The sequence below is a fragment of the Lutra lutra genome, chromosome 6 (assembly GCF_902655055.1).
Source record: "Lutra lutra chromosome 6, mLutLut1.2, whole genome shotgun sequence".
Lineage (NCBI taxonomy): Eukaryota > Metazoa > Chordata > Mammalia > Carnivora > Mustelidae > Lutra > Lutra lutra.
Window position 1 is genome coordinate 61,327,851 of NC_062283.1, and position 18,232 is coordinate 61,346,082.

At 39.2% G+C, this 18,232-nt stretch overlaps 1 protein-coding gene across 1 annotated transcript in view; it reads right to left on the minus strand.

The window, feature by feature from the left end:
• Nucleotides 1-11,927: 11,927 nt before the first annotated feature.
• Nucleotides 11,928-18,232, minus strand: part of CDC5L (cell division cycle 5 like) — a 49,033-nt gene continuing 42,728 nt past the window's right edge. Inside the window, exons 15-16 of the mRNA XM_047733437.1 lie at nucleotides 15,161-15,373; nucleotides 11,928-14,408 (exon numbers count right to left, since the gene is read on the minus strand). Coding sequence (XP_047589393.1) covers nucleotides 14,304-14,408; nucleotides 15,161-15,373 — 318 coding nt within the window. The 3' untranslated portion in view covers nucleotides 11,928-14,303. The remainder of the gene's footprint in view (nucleotides 14,409-15,160; nucleotides 15,374-18,232) is intronic.

An 18,232-nucleotide genomic window follows, 5' to 3' on the forward strand; every position in this document is an offset into this window, starting at 1 on the left:
ACTACTTGGGGAAAGTCCAAACACATGCACCCTGACATTTAAGAAACTGCCCCGCCATCAATCATAGTACTGGAGAGCCACCTCACAGACAGCATGTGAGAGATGCGGACAGACCTTCACTGCCTCGTCCACACTTGGGGAGCCCCTACTAGGGCTAGATAGTGAGGCACAAACAGCTCAGTCCATTGAGGGAGAGCATAAAGTCTCAGGTCAGGTGAACCTGTTTCTCAGGCAGTGCTGGCTTTGTTTAGGTTCTTCCTTTACATATTTGCTGTGATTCTGTCATCAAGGAAAAAAATCATTGCTTCTACTTCTTCATTACCTGCTAGGGATTTTAGGCCCTAGCATGATTTTGGAATTCATCGAGTTCAAAATAAAGACTTCCAAAGAAGCAAATTCGCTTGAAAATAGCTGTGACGCTTGAGAATGAACATGTTCTATTTCTCAGATTTAAAGATTGGAAAGTCTTAACCCAGTTGTTGGGTCCTTGGTTTAAAACAATCCCCCCACTTCACCACCAGATGGCACTTGAGTCATGGTATGCTGAGACAGCTGGGTGGAGTTTGGGGCCACACCCCTATGGGACCGAGGGAGGCAGGTGTGTGGGCCACTTTCTTAACCAATCCTAACAAACGTGTCACTCCAGAACTGATTATTAAGGGCAAGAACAAAATACTTGATTATCGTCAAAGCAACAGCAGAAAACCAAACAGGTGACTTGGAAGTTAATTTCACGTAAGTCTATGTGACTCTCCCTAGTCCCACCCTCTAGTTCCAGCCCTTCACCCCGTGAAAATGGCAGCTACTGCAGACTGACCACCCTCGAATCCCCCTGGCTTAGCATCTGGTCCCCATCTGCAAGCTTATTGCTGCTAAGACCCCCACTTTCCCTATGAGCGCAATTCTCCATGGGGCTATCCTGTAAGTATTCAGAAGCCATTCATTCATACAGGCTCTTTTTGACTCACCAAGCAGAAAGGAACTGGCTCACTGCTGGGCCTCAGTTCTCATAACCAAATACCATATTAAAACATGGCTGCCATCCCCTTTCTTCTTCCTCTACCAGATTTTATGGACCAATTCTGAACTTTGAAGGGCAGACACTGGACACTTCCACAGATGTTAAAAATTTACAGATTCCTCAAGCAAGCAAATCCTCAATCTGGACAAGTTTTCTTGACATCTCCTTCCTCAAGTAGAGAATTTTAAACTTAAAACGATAGTTGGCAGACCTAGCCTTTTTTGTTGGGGAGTAGGGAGTTCTCCTTGGAAGTAATGAAATAACCATTACCCACATATTTTGAACAGTTCTACTCTCTGTCAAATATTAAGTTTCAGGGATGCCTGGGTGGCTCAGCTGGTTAAGCATCTGCCTTCAGCTCAGGTCATGGTCCCAGGGTCCTTGCTCAGCAGGGAGCCCACTTCTCCCTCTGCCTGTCACTCCCCTCTGCTTATGCTCTGACAAATCAATAAAATCTTAAAAAAAAAAAAAAAAAAAAGAAAGAAAGAAAATTAAGTTTCCCTGCAAGGGCTATTCTGGAAGCAGAGAGTATATTACATGTTTCATCTTCCAATTAACCCATAATATGCCTCCTAGAGGCAAGCCATATGCATTACTTCTAAAATCTGGTCCAATTTCTGTTTTCTGGCCACTTCACTATACACCGGGACAACTTTCAAGCACATTCCACCAAACATTGTGCAAGGAGGGACATGGGGCAGAACATCAAGTGATGGTGGTGGGAAAGGATGACAAATGCTCTTCCATAAAATCAGTTTCAAGGGGAATCAGCACAAGACACACTCCCAAGATAAAGAAAGAACCTCCATAATTATTTGTGACTATTCCTGACAGGTGCATTATTCAAATTATTCAAAAAGATGGATTTCTTTAAACCTTCTGTTTATGCCAGTGTTCAGGGAGATGAGTCTCTCAAGTTTATCAGATACAGTAATATAAGGGGTTGTTTTAAAACAAACAAGTGTCCTTGGATTCACTGTGTTTGAGATTTCAGATCCCATGGTGGCCAGCCGGCTACAGTGGAAAAACAGGGGCCTACATTTAGTCCGAACACCAATTTCACTATTTGGGCAATCCACTCCCCTCATGAGATTTCAGTCGCCCCATCTGAAAAGGAGATTTTTACTGCACTAATTGCTGTTGTGTTCACCTCTCTATTATCAAGATATGAAGAAGAATAAAAAACAACAAAATCTAGTCACTTCTGCTGCTATTTAAGTTGAAAAGCCTAAGAATCCAAGAATGAGAGTAAGGACAAGACGGTGCCACATCGCACACACAGGACACAGCCACCACCAACCTCTCTCTCAGCACCACACTTCTGATCAAAGACCAAGAGGCTGTCAATACCCTGAGCAGATATTCCATATATTCAGCCAGTTTAATCTAAATTGGCAGGTCTCAATTTTGGGGCATCTCAGGATTCCTTTACACTTTCAAAAACTGAAGACCCCCAAAATTTTTTATGTGAGTCATATCTATCACACTCTCTGATTTCTAACTACATTAGGAAGTTGCAGTAAGAAAAACAGTATGGTGTTGGCATAAAAACAGGCACAAAGATCCACGGAACAGAACACAGAGCACAGAAATAAACCCACGCATACGTGGCCAATTAATTTACAACAAGGGAGCCAAGAATATATACTGGGGAAAGAACAGTCGCAACAAATGGTGCTGGGAGAACTGGACAGCCACAGGCAAAAGAGTGAAAGTGGACCCTCGACTTATACCACACATAAAAATTAACTCAAAGTGGAGGAGTCAAGATGGCGGAGAAGTAGCAGGCTGAGACTACTTCGGGTAGCGGGAGATCAGCTAGATAGCTTATCTAAAGATTGCAAACACCTACAAATCCAACGGGAGATTGAAGAGAAGAAGAACAGCAATTCCAGAAACAGAAAATCAACCACTTTCTGCAAGGTAGGACTGGCGGAGAAGTGAATCCAAAGCGACGGGAAGATAGACCGCGGGGGGAGGGGCCGGCTCCCGGCGAGCGGCGGAGCAACGGAGCAAAATCAGGACTTTTAAAAGTCTGTTCTGCTGAGGGACATCGCTCCAGAGGCTTAACTGGGGTGAAGCCCAGGCGGGGTAAGCGCGGCCTCAGGTCCCGCAGGGTCACAGAAGGATCGGGGGTGTCTCAGTGTCGCAGAGCTTACCGGTATTAGAACGGGGAAGCCGGCTGCAGAGACAGAGCCGAGGAGTGACTCTCAGCTCAGGGTTGAACCTTGAACCGGTCGCAGGCTCGGTCAGCTCGGAGCGCGGCCGGAGGCCAGGGTGACGAGAGTCATTTGGCACTGTTCTCTGAGGGCGCACTGAGGAGTGGGGCCCCGGGCTCTCGGCTCCTCCGGGCCGGAGACCAGGAGGCCGCCATCTTCATTCCCGTCCTCCGGACTCTACGGAAAGCGCTCAGGGAACAAAAGCTCCCGAAAGCAAACCCGAGCGGATTACTCAGCGCGGCCCGGGGTAAGGGCGGTGCAACTCCGCCTGGGGCAAAGACGCTTGAGAATCACTACAACGGGCCCCTCCCCCAGAAGATCTACGGGAAACCCAGCCAGGACCAAGTTCACCTACCAAGGAGAACGGCGGAATTCCAGAGGAGAAGAAAGCAAAGCACGGAACTCATGGCTTTCTCCCCATGATTTTTTAGCCTTGCAGTTAATTTAATTTTTTTTTCTTTTTCAATTTTTTTTTTCTTTTTCTCTTCTTCTGCTAAATTTTTTTTAACTTTTACCATTTTCTTTTTTTCAACGTTTTTTTAAATAGTTTATCTAATATATATATATTTTTTCCTCTTTTTATATTTATTTCTTTATCGGCTTTCTTTTTTTTAATAGTTTTTTTTTTTTCTTTCTTTCTGAGCCCCTTTTTATCCCCTTTCTCCCCCCTCACAATTCAGGATCTCTTCTGATTTGGCTAAAGCATATTTTCCTGGGGTTGTTGCCACCCTTTTAGTATTTTACTTGCTCCTTCATAAACTCTTATCTGGACAAAATGACAAGGCGGAAAAATTCACAACAAAAAAAAGAACAAGAGGCAGTACCAAAGGCTAGGGACCTAATCAATACAGACATTGGTAATATGTCAGATATAGAGTTCAGAATGATGATTCTCAAGGTTCTAGCCGGGCTTGAAAAAGGCATGGAAGATATTAAAGCATCCCTCTCGGGAGATATAAAAGCCCTTTCTGGAGAAATAAAAGAACTAAAATCTAACCAAGTTGAAATAAAAAAAGCTATTAATGAGGTGCAATCAAAAATGGAGGCTCTCACTGCTAGGATAAATGAGGCAGAAGAAAGAATTAGCGATATAGAAGACCAAATGACAGAGAATAAAGAAGCTGAGCAAAAGAGGGACAAACAGCTACTGGACCACGAGGGGAGAATTCGAGAGATAAGTGACAGCATAAGACGAAACAACATTAGAATAATTGGGATTCCAGAAGAAGAGGAAACAGAGAGGGGAGCAGAAGGTATATTGGAGAGAATTATTGGAGAGAATTTCCCCAATATGGCAAAGGGAACAAGCATCAAAATCCAGGAGGTTCAGAGAACCCCCCTCAAAATCAATAAGAATAGGTCTACACCCCGTCACCTAATAGTGAAATTGACAAGTCTTAGTGACAAAGAAAAGATCCTGAAAGCAGCCCGGGAAAAGAAGTCTGTAACGTACGATGGTAAAAATATTAGATTGGCAGCAGACTTATCCACAGAGACCTGGCAGGCCAGAAAGAGCTGGCATGATATATTCAGAGTACTAAATGAGAAAAACATGCAGCCAAGAATACTATATCCAGCTAGGCTATCATTGAAAATAGAAGGAGAGATTAAAAGCTTCCAGGACAAACAAAAACTGAAAGAATTTGCAAATACCAAACCAGCTCTACAGGAAATATTGAAAGGGGTCCTCTAAGCAAAGAGAGACCCTAAAAGTAGTAGATCAGAAAGAAACAGAGACAATATACAATAACAGTCACCTTACAGGCAATACAATGGCACTAAATTCATATCTCTCAATACTTACCCTGAATGTTAATGGGCTAAACGCCCCAATCAAAAGACACAGGGTATCAGAATGGATAAAAAAACAAAACCCATCTATGTGTTGCCTACAAGAAACTCATCTTACACCCGAAGACACCTCCAGGTTTAAAGTGAGGGGGTGGAAAAGAATTTACCATGCTAATGGACATCAGAAGAAAGCAGGAGTGGCAATCCTTATATCAGATCAATTAGATTTTAAGCCAAAGACTATAATAAGAGATGAGGAAGGACACTATATCATACTCAAAGGAACTGTCCAACAAGAAGATCTAACAATTTTAAATATCTATGCCCCTAACGTGGGAGCAGCCAACTATATAAACCAATTAATAACAAAATCAAAGAAACACATCGACAAGAATACAATCATAGTAGGGGATTTTAACACTCCCCTCACTGAAATGGACAGATCATCCAAGCAAAAGATCAACAAGGAAATCAAGGCCTTAAATGACACACTGGACCAGATGGACATCACAGATATATTCAGAACATTTCATCCCAAAGCAACAGAATACACATTCTTCTCTAGTGCACATGGAACATTCTCCAGAATAGATCACATTCTTGGTCCTAAATCAAGTCTCAACCGGTATCAAAAGATTGGGATCATTCCCTGCATATTTTCAGACCACAATGCTCTAAAGCTAGAACTCAATAACAAGAGGAAATTTGGAAAGAACCCAAATACATGGAGACTAAACAGCATCCTTCTAAAGAATGAATGGGTCAACCAGGAAATCAAAGAAGAATTGAAAAAATTTATGGAAACAAATGATAATGAAAACACAACAGTTCAGAATCTGTGGGACACAACAAAGGCAGTCCTGAGAGGAAAATATATAGCGGTACAAGCCTTTCTCAAGAAACAAGAAAGGTCTCAGGTACACAACCTAACCCTACACCTAAAGGAGCTGGAGAAAGAACAAGAAAGAAACCCTAAACCCAGCAGGAGAAGAGAAATCATAAAGATCAGAGCAGAAATCAATGAAATAGAAACCAAAAAAACAATAGAACAAATCAACGAAACTAGGAGCTGGTTCTTTGAAAGAATTAATAAGATTGATAAACCCCTGGCCAGACTTATCAAAAAGAAAAGAGAAAGGACCCAAATAAATAAAATCATGAATGAAAGAGGAGAGATCACAACGAACACCAAAGAAATACAGACAATTATAAGAACATACTATGAGCAACTCTACGCCAACAAATTTGACAATCTGGAAGAAATGGATGCATTCCTAGAGACATATAAACTACCACAACTGAACCAGGAAGAAATAGAAAGCCTGAACAGACCCATAACCAGTAAGGAGATTGAAACAGTCATCAAAAATCTCCAAACAAACAAAAGCCCAGGGCCAGACGGCTTCCCGGGGGAATTCTACCAAACATTTAAAGAAGAACTAATTCCTATTCTCCTGAAACTGTTCCAAAAAATAGCAATAGAAGGAAAACTTCCAAACTCATTTTATGAGGCCAGCATCACCTTGATCCCAAAACCAGACAAGGATCCCAACAAAAAAGAGAACTACAGACCAATATCCTTGATGAACACAGATGCAAAAATTCTCGCCAAAATACTAGCCAATAGGATTCAACAGTACGTTAAAAGGATTATTCACCACGACCAAGTGGGATTTATTCCAGGGCTGCAAGGCTGGTTCAACATCCGCAAATCAATCAATGTGATACAACACATTAATAAAAGAAAGAACAAGAACCATATGATACTCTCCATAGATGCTGAAAAAGCATTTGACAAAGTACAGCATCCCTTCCTGATCAAAACTCTTCAAAGTGTAGGGATAGACGGCACATACCTCAATATTATCAAAGCCATCTATGAAAAACCCACTGCAAATATCATTCTCAATGGAGAAAAACTGAAAGCTTTTCCGCTAAGGTCAGGAACACGGCAGGGATGTCCGTTATCACCACTGCTATTCAACATAGTACTAGAAGTCCTAGCCTCAGCAATCAGACAACAAAAGGAAATTAAAGGCATCCAAATCGGCAAAGAAGAAGTCAAACTATCACTCTTCGCAGATGATATGATACTCTATGTGGAAAACCCAAAAGACTCCACTCCAAAACTGCTAGAACTTGTACAGGAATTCAGTAAAGTGTCAGGATATAAAATCAATGCACAGAAATCAGTTGCATTTCTCTACACCAACAACAAGACAGAAGAAAGAGAAATTAAGGAGTCCATCCCATTTACAATTGCACCCAAAACTATAAGATACCTAGGAATAAACCTAACCAAAGAGACTAAGAATCTATACTCAGAAAACTATAAAGTACTCATGAAAGAAATTGAGGAAGACACAAAGAAATGGAAAAATGTTCCATGCTCCTGGATTGGAAGAATAAATATTGTGAAAATGTCTATGCTACCTAAAGCAATCTACACATTTAATGCAATTCCTATCAAAGTACCATCCATTTTTTTCAAAGAAATGGAACAAATAATCCTAAAATTTATATGGAACCAGAAAAGACCTCGAATAGCCAAAGGAATATTGAAAAAGAAAGCCAAAGTTGGTGGCATCACAATTCCGGACTTCAAGCTCTATTACAAAGCTGTCATCATCAAGACAGCATGGTACTGGCACAAAAACAGACACATAGATCAATGGAACAGAATAGAGAGCCCAGAAATGGACCCTCAACTCTATGGTCAACTCATCTTCGACAAAGCAGGAAAGAATGTCCAATGGAACAAAGACAGCCTCTTCAATAAATGGTGTTGGGAAAATTGGACAGCCACATGCAGAAAAATGAAATTGGATCATTTCCTTACACCACACACGAAAATAGACTCAAAATGGATGAAGGATCTCAATGTGAGAAAGGAATCCATCAAAATCCTCGAGGAAAACACAGGCAGCAACCTCTTCGACGTCAGCCGCAGCAACATCTTCCTAGGAACATCACCAAAGGCAAGGGAAGCAAGGGCAAAAATGAACTTTTGGGATTTTATCAAGATCAAAAGCTTTTGCACAGCAAAGGAAACAGTGAACAAAACCAAAAGACAACTGACAGAATGGGAGAAGATATTTGCAAATGACATATCAGATAAAGGGCTAGTGTCCAAAATCTATAAAGAACTTAGCAAACTCAACACCCAAAGAACAAATAATCCAATCAAGAAATGGGCAGAGGACATGAACAGACATTTCTGCAAAGAAGACATCCAGATGGCCAACAGACACATGAAAAAGTGCTCCATATCACTCGGCATCAGGGAAATACAAATCAAAACCACCATGAGATATCACCTCACACCAGTCAGAATGGCTAAAATGAACAAGTCAGGAAATGACAGATGCTGGCGAGGATGCGGAGAAAGGGGAACCCTCCTACACTGTTGGTGGGAATGCAAGCTGGTGCAACCACTCTGGAAAACAGCATGGAGGTTCCTCAAAATGTTGAAAATAGAACTACCCTATGACCCAGCAATTGCACTGCTGGGTATTTACCCTAAAGATACGAACATAGTGATCCGAAGGGGCACGTGCACCCGAATGTTTATAGCAGCAATGTCTACAATAGCCAAACTATGGAAAGAACCTAGATGTCCATCTACAGACGAATGGATAAAGAAGATGTGGTATATATACACAATGGAATACTATGCAGCCATCAAAAGAAATGAAATCTTGCCATTTGCGACGACGTGGATGGAACTAGAGGGTATCATGCTTAGCGAAATAAGTCAATCGGAGAAAGACAACTATCATATGATCTCCCTGATATGAGGGAGAGGAGATGCAACATGGGGGGTCGAGGGGGTAGGAGAAGAGTAAATGAAACAAGATGGGATTGGGAGGGAGACAAACCATAAGTGACTCTTAATCTCACAAAACAAACTGAGGGTTGATGGGGGGAGGGGGTTGGGAGAGGGGGTGGGGTTATGGATATCGGGGAGGGTATGTGCTATGGTGAGTGTTGTGAAGTGTGTAAACCTGGCGATTCACAGACCTGTACCCCTGGGGATAAAAATATATGTTTATAAAGCTGTAAAAAAAAAAGAAAGAAAGAAAGAAAGAAAGGATGAATCCCCAAGTTTTGTAGCAACATGGACGGGACTGGAAGAGATTATGCTGAGTGAAATAAGTCAAGCAGAGAGAGTCAATTATCATATGGTTTCACTTATTTGTGGAGCATAACAAATAGCATGGAGGACAAGGGGAGATGGAGAGGAGAAGGGAGTTGAGGGAAATTGGAAGGGGAGGTGAACCATGAGAGACTATGGACTCTGAAAAACGATCTGAGAATTTTGAAGGGGTGGGGGGTGGGAGGTTGGGGGCACCAGGTGGTGGGTATTGTAGAGGGCACGGATTGCATGGAGCACTGGGTGTGGTGCAAAAATAATGAATACTGTTATGCTGAAAAAAATAAAAAAATTTAAAAAAAAATATGCCAAAAAAAAAAAAAAATTAACTCAAAGTGGATTAAAGACTTAAATGTAAGCCCTGTAACCATACAACTCCTAGAAGAAACACAGGCAGTAAGCTCCCTGACGTAGGTCTTGGTGATGTTTTTTTTTTTTTTTTAATATGACACCAAAAGCAACAAAAGTAAAAATACACAAGTGGGGCTACATCAAACTTAAAACCTTCTGCCCAGCAAATGAAACCAACAACAAAATGAAAAGGCAAGCTATTGGATGGGAGAAAACATTCGCAAATCATGTATCTGGTAAGGGAGTGATATCTAAAATAAATAAAGAACTCATACAACCCAACAGAAAAAAAAATTTTTTCATTAAAAATGGGCAGAGGCCCTAAAGAGACATTTTTCCAAAGACATACAGGTGGCAAAAGGGCACATGAAAAGATGCTCATCATCATTATTCATCAGGGAAATGCAAATCAAAATTGCAATAAGACATCACCTCACACCTGTCAGAATGGCCAGTATCAAAAATACAAGAAATATTAAGTGTTGGTGAGGATGTGGAAAAAAGGGAACCCCCATGCACTGTTTGTGGGAATGTAAACTGGTGCAACCACTATAAAAAACAGTATGGAGCCTCATCAAAAAATTAAAAACAGAACTACCGTATGATTCAGCAGTTCCGCTTCTGGGTATTTATTCAAAGAAAATGAAAACACTGACTCCAAAAGACATCTGCACCCTCATATTCATTGCACCATTATTTACAATAGCCAAGATGTGGAAACAACCCAGATAATCTACCAATGAATACCAATGAATTCTTTTTATCTAACAAGAATGTGATACACATGCACATACACTCACACACATAGAATATTATTCAGCATAAAAAAGAATGTTCTCTACTGGAGTACTCTCAATCTACAAGTAGTGGCTCCTCTCCGCATCTCTAGCCCTGTGTTTCTTTTAAATTTGTCTTTGCCCATCTTCGTGGTTAACCTCCTATTACTAGTAATTCTTCATATTAAATTTCCCTGCTCAAATTACTGGTATGGTTTATTTCTCTTTACCTTTTTTTTTTTTTAAGATTTTATTATTTGACAGAGAGAGACACAGTGAGAGGGAACACAAGCAGAGGGAGTGGGAGAGGGAGAAGCAGGCTTCCCGATGAGCAGGGAGCCCGATCGCAGGGCTCAATCCCAGGACCCTGGGATCATGACCTGAGCCAAAAGCAGATGCTTAGCGACTGAGCCACCCAGGGACCCCATCGTTTCTTTCTCTTGAATGGATCCTGAACCCGAAATGATACCATCATTATCTGTAAAACATAAAAGAGAATGCGTATTTCCTAAACCACTAAGAAAATTAAAGCCCAGGACATTACAGTCTATTTAGGAAATGAGAGGGTATCAGTGAGAAAGCATAAAACATGATCACAGAAGACCAAAGTCAGTAATTAACCTAAAAGCAAATGGATTAGTCTCCCTTGTTAAATTGCAAAAATTCTCCAAATGGGATGAAATATAAAATCCAACAAAACATCCTATTTAGAGATAGCAAACTATTATATATAGAGAAGTTTAAAAAAAGACAACTTATCAAACAAATATAAATAACCGAAAAAGAATATTCCAATCTCAAAGAGGTAAATTTCAAAGCAGAAGTATAAAGGAGAAAAAGAGTAACTTTATAGACTAGCAAGTCTTTTATGAATGACCCCAACAGACACAAGAATTTATGTACTAAACAACAGTATCAAAATGTATGAAACAAAAGCTTGAAAGACAAACAAGCTGAAATTGAGAAAAAGATCTAGAAGATTTTAAGAAACTTATACAAGATAAGAAAATAAAGTTTGAATAATATAATTAGAATGGTTGAATACTGTTCGTTCACCTCTGTCGCATACAAACTGCATAAAGCTTCACTTAAAACATTCATACAACTGTTTTTAAAATGCTGGGCCCCAAAACCTCAATTTTTTTTGAAAGATTTCATTTATTTATTTGACAGAGAGATAGAAAGCACAAGTGGGCAGAGCAGCACACAGAGAGAGAGGGAAAAGCAGGCTCCCCGCTGAACAGGGAGCCCGATGCAGGACTCAGTCAGGACCTGAGCTGAAAGCAGCCACTTAACCAAATGAACCACCCAGGAGTCCACAAAACCTCAATTCTAAAAAGCAGAAACTACATAAGCCATATTTCCTTGCTACAAGGTAAAAATGCTACAAGTAGCAACAATTAAAAAAAAAAAAAAAGCCAACCACACAGAAATTTTTAAATATTCTTATTTAACCAAAAATTTAAGACATAATAATAAACTACTTAGAAAACAAGACACAACAGTAGCTGGGATATCTGAAATTAGAGATAACCAAAACCCTTCATTTGTATACAAATAAGAACAAAAACATCAGACTCAAACAGGGCAAGAAACTCTACGGAAAACAAAAGAAATACACATAAAATGAAAAATTAATATATTTTAAATGACAAGTGATAAATCCAAACATCAGGGTTTTTTCTGAAGGGAAAAAAGATTACCTTTAGCAAGTCAAATCAAGGAAAAAAAAAATAGGAAATGGTAAAACTAAGGTCAATTTCTTTAACTTACAAGTAACAGACTTAATATAAGAGATTTTTTACTCTCTATTAAAATCCTCTGCAAATAAATGTCTTAAATTCCAACCAAATTAAGTTTTCTGGAAAAGTATAAATTACTTAAATTTAGCAAATAACAAATACAAAAGGAGAAATACATTTTAAAACAAAATTTTTTAAAACAAAATTTTAAAATCAAATTTAAAGATACTTCCATTTAAAAAGAGGTAACATAGTCACAGAAGAAACTGTTAGCAAGAAATTACTTCCCAAAAAGGCTCCCAGATCAGAAGTTTCTTAAGCGCAATCCTTCAATCTTCAATGGAACAAATCACTCCAGTAACATAACTGCTTGATGCAAAGAAAAATATACGTAGTTATCCTATTCGTCTTACACAGGTAGCAAAATCCCCATGTCAAAAATTGGACTCGGACACCTAGGTGACTCGGTTGGGTGAGCACACCACTCTTGATCTCAGCTCAGGTCTTGACCTCAGGGGTTGTGAGTCCAGCCCTGTGTTTGGGCTCCACTCTAGATCCAGATGTGGAGCCTACTTTTAAAAAAAAAAAAGGCCAACAGCCCAAGAGACTAAACTCACTTAGTAAAAATGCAATTTTCCTAAATAATCTATTAGCAAATCAAATTCTACAGGGCCAATAGGGCAGTCACATTTTAGGAGAAATGTACAGTAGGACATCATACTTCACAACTAATTTTCCCAGAAAAGTAGATTTGAAAATAGGGAGGATAAAATGGTTGGACAGCGTAACCTGCTGTTAGGTATTTTTTTTCTTTGGAGACTGCATTTTCTTATCTCAGTGTTATTTCTAATATTTCAAAGAGATCTCACTCATGCTGGTGGGGTTTTTTTGGCTCTTTATCGTAATTAATTTCTGTCCCAAAGTTACTGAGACTTAAACATGCTTTCCAACACTACTTTTAACACAATCACTTAATGAATGCTTGTAAGAGAATTCGATAAATGTAAACGTGAAAACAGTTACCAGAATCGCTCTAGGAGTCCTGTTGGTAGAGAACCCTGGGCTTTCCAGGATACTAACAAAGATGATGCAGAGCTATCTGCCAGTTAAACCTGCACTGCTATATGGCAAAAGCATTCACCGTCTGTCTACAATGCACCGAGACTGCCAGTTCTGAAATTATGCAAACCTTGGTCACTTTTTTAAAATTCCCAACAGACTGTAAACACCTCAAAGCAGGAGTCATGCCTACGTTATTCAATGTTCTATCTCCACGACTCTGACACTGGGTATATAGTTAATAAATATCTGATGACTTCATGAATGAATCCCTCCTTCCCTCCTTTTAGTCCCTAGGATTCTTAAGATTGGGAAACTTCCCAGGTAAGTCCAACATACTGTAGCCAACTAATAACTGTCCCAAAAGATTTCATGTGAATTATAAAGTCAGGTCTTCCCATTCCTACCCATTCCCCAAATTCTAGACTTGTGTAATGAACTTGCTAAGATAAGCACAAAGCTTTACTAAAGTTCAACAGCCTTATTAAAATTAATCTTTAACATGCCTTTGTCAAAAAGACATTTACAAGAAAAGGACAGGTCGATAAAAATTTAATCTTTTGAGTCCTAATCCATAAATTGTGTGAGTAGCTGAGCAGAGAAGACATCTTCCCTAAAGTTAAACTGAGGAAAAAAAAAAAAAAAACCCTAAGGTGTTAAAATGTTAATCTATCTTGTCAGTGTACTGAGAAACAGTACTCTTTGCTAAAACAAAGCCACAAAAGGACTCCTCTTAAGGAATTAAGATACTGGATCACCATTTTGATTACCCAAGAGTTACTCATTAAATATGACACAGAGTACATACTTGCTGGTTTGTGGGCACTTTAAGTATCTAATTACTTCAAACAAAAGGCTACACTCTCAATTTTTTATATTTTGTTTTTATTCAAGAGTTTACTCACAGGCAGTACTTAAAATCAGGCTTTTAAAATTAAAGGCCAAACTAAAAAAATTTTGCAAATATGACACTGCTAAAAGAATGATCATCTTAATAATTTAAACCCTAAAATGTCCTGTGGAGTTAAAGTCTTTATACATAGACTGTGTAAGATCGATATCATTTAAAATAAACAACTGAAAAGCCACAGATTGTGGGCAAATTTGTCAATGAAGATAATCATCAGTTTCAGCCTTCCAGAGTATGAAAACCAGTAATTAATTCTTCTTGTAACAGAATATAAACTATGTTCAGAATTTGGACTTTAAAGTCTCTTTCTCCAGCAGCAAGTCAGCATATCTATGCTGAAGTTCTTTTTCTCTTTCCTGCTGTCGCTGAACATCTTCCTTTAGACACTTGAAGAGACAAAAATATTAAATAATTATTTCATATGCAAACACACTGAAAATTAAAAATATCTTACGGTACTTTATCATCTTACAAATAGCTGAGCTACATCATGACTCTTAAGAGGTAAGTATTCCCCCAGAGAAACAAGAAATAGCAACTACTTGCGCTATAAAACCAGTACTGCAACCATTCTCTGGCCAAATGACTACCATCCTGTTGTAAAGTCTCTGCTGCCATCTCAGATAAACAAACCACTGTCACCCTATCAACACCCCCAAACGCACTTCAATAAGCCCTGACTGCCCTTTACCTGGGCAGCAACTATCATGCACACTTGGGAAATAAACTAAATCCCACCAAAGGAATTTGCTGCTTTAGAATGACCAGCTATATTTCCAGCATTCTAAATTATAAAACAGACACTGGTTAAATGTACCTCAGAGAGCTATAAGGATGGGATGCAATTAAGCTTAAGGGAGACAAATCACAAGGGTTACTCTTCTATTTCACAGTGTATCAATAAACAAACCAGAAAATTAGTAAAGGAAAAGCCACTGTACCCATCACTGGCCTGGTCTAACCATCTACACACAGACAATTCTAGATAAGGAAGTCAAAAACTTCAGGCTTTCATTGAAAAAAGCCAGACAGTATCAACTTCAGAGATAGTCTGCACAGGAAAAAAGAAAAAACAGGAAAGCCCTGGTAATTCTTTGCAGTTCTCTTTTTAAGCAATGCTGCAAAGCAATAATGTTACCTCTAGCCTCCGGGGAATGGCAGAATCTTCATGTTTCTTGAGTTCTTCAAAAGTGCGTAACTCCAAGTATGCCTGCTCAATTTGGTCCCATAAGTCATTCAACTGTTTCATGAGCCCCATAGCACGAGACTGGTAACCCCCAAGCAAAATTTTCATCTTCTTCTCCATCTTTGCAGCTCTCTTGGCTTCCGTTGTCATGTGACCCCTGTTTATCTGGGGGTCGGGGGAAGATCACATCAGCAGGCATGAGAAAAGCAGGTTAAATAACAGAACTAAAAAGGTACTACTGGTTCGTTTATCTCCTCAAAGCAAAGGTACTTCAGAATTCCTTATATTTTAGCTACCGTAACACAAAATTTGGCCTGAGAAGGGTTTGTCTTGCACTAGAAAGGTTTCACAGTTTAGTCCCACGTCATCTATCTATGGTAACTTCACCCAGGATTCAACTTCAAAGCAAGCTTGAATTTTGTAGTATAAGAAACACTAATCTCTACTTCTGAAAATAACTTCTGCTATCATTAATCTGCATTGATTTGAGGACTGGCAGAGACCCATCTTTACCACCTTTATCCCCAAAATGTACTTCTATACAACATGATGACTACAGCTAACACTGCTGTATGATATACAGAAGGTGTGAAAAGAGTAAACCTTAAGATCACAAGAGGACATTTTTTTTTTTCTTTTCTTCTTTCTTCCTTTTTATCTATATGAGATGATGGAGGTTAACTGAATCTTTCACAATAATCATTTCACAACACATGTAAATCAAACCACCATCCTGAATACCTAAAGTTTATACAATGATAAACATCAATTATTTCTCAATAAAAGTCGGGAAAATGCACTTCTGTATTATACATCTAGTACATTTTTAACCACTGAATAATGCCCAACTGATGCACCATAGTTGTAATCGAAATACAACCCCCTTAAATTATAAATATTTATTTTTAGAATGTTTTAATTTTAAATGTGGCACAAAACCCATTAAAGGAAAAAGAATATCACATTTGGCAAAGAAAAAAAATCTTCAGTTTTTGAAAAGTTGAAGACACCAGAAAATTGAGACAGTTTTCCTATTAATATGGATGTTGAAAAATAATAAATAAATAAATATGTATACTTAGCACAGATGGGCTGCCTCCTCAACTCATTCTAAAAATTAGGGGGAAAGAATTCAAACTCACTAAAGAAGAGGAGGAGGACCATTAACAAAGCAATCTATCAACAAAATTCTAGAGTTGATGCAGGGGAGAGAAAGCCCCAGTTGAGAGTCCAAGGAGAGATGGTTGAGAAGGAAACAGGTGTGTAATAAAGAATCCCATTCACGTAACACCTACTCTTGGTGTATATTCTAAGTCCCACAATATAATCACTTTGCATTTTTTTTTATCACTTTGTATTTTAAAGTGATCTGCAAATACATGTTTTCAACAAACGACACGTACAAATTATGAGGTTGGAGCCACAAGAATAATGATTAAATCTGTGTTACCTTCCTATGCGTGTGTCTGTTTTTTTTCCTCCCTCCCTCCCTCTCTCAACTTACTTCCTCTCTCTCCCCACTCTCCCACCCCACCTCAACGGATTCCGGATTCCGTCAAGTGACTCCAAAACTAAGTACTTTCAAAATAATGTACACCCAAATGACAATCCATAAAAAGCTAGTAAGCTTTTATTCGTGCGCAATTCATTTGAATAATAAATAATGCCCTTTATAAAGGAGCCATTTTCCTCTAATAGATAACAAATCAAAGTAAGTTCCATGGCAATGATGTGTGTCTAAGGAAACTGGGTGGAGTCAGGCAGCACAGGAGAGAGGGCAGCGAGTCACTCTCGCCCCCCAGCGTTGCCACACCGCTGTTCTCAGTTGATGCAAATTATTTAAATGTTCTTTCTCCATCAGTAAAACGGCAATCACTGCTATAAGTTATTATGGAGCTTAAGTAAGACAACAGATGTCAAACCCTTAGCGTCCCAGTGATTAGCATGGAGGAAACAGTTAACAAATGTCAGGTCTGATTACAATTATCTTATATATACTAAGAGTTTATCCATTTTGCTCTCCCCTCTCCAATGGACCAAGGGATTAATGATGAGGCTTTAAAACATTAAAATCCCAACTTTAATAAAAAATGATCCAGAATCCTTCCTAAAAATAAAGCAAGGAAAAAATAGCTGTTTCTTCTTTTCAGAAGGCAGTTTGCCTCTCGAGGACAACCACAGCAAGTAACAGGTACTGGAATGTGTATTCTCGAGCCAGTGGCTTTCAACCCCAGATCAACTTTAGACTCATCTGCAGAGCTTTTCAAATCTACCAGTGCCAGTGCCCTAAACCCATAGACCCTTATTTAAATGGTCTCAGACCTTGGTATTTTTAAAGCCCCCAGATGACTCTACTAGGCAATCAGGATAGAGTTGCACCCAATTTCTGACACTGTAATTCAGCATGTTCTAAGATACTCTAATCATATGTGGACTCAAATAAACATTCCAAAAACCTAACATTAACAGCACAGAATTTCAAATTAATACACACAGCACATTTTTTCTGAGAGAGTAAATGAGCAGGAGAGCAGAGGGGAATAAAGGAAAGGGAAGGGGGAGGGAAAGAGAATCTCAAGCAGACTCCTTGCTGAGCACAGAGCCCTACCACAGGGCTCAGTCTCACCACCCTGAGATCATGACACAACCCGAAATCAAGAGTCTGATACTTAACCAACTGAGCCACCCAGGCACCCCTATACATAGCACATTTTAAAAATCAGACGTACAAATTTTCATTTTCATTGGTTAAGATAATTCAATTAGCTATGCACTGTACTCCATGAATATTCAATTTCCAATTTGGTAAAACAGCATAATATTTATGTTCTAAAAGTGTTTAATTAGTCATCAGGGCACATGTAGAATGACTGATACCTCATAACTGGGCATTACCTCACCTCCTACAGTTGAGTTATTACGCTTCCCAAACTATCAAAGATCTTAAAACTGCAAAGTTGCTAGCTTCCATTTCATGCTAACAATTTCATTTAATTTAGCTCAAGCTTTATATAAAATCTTCTG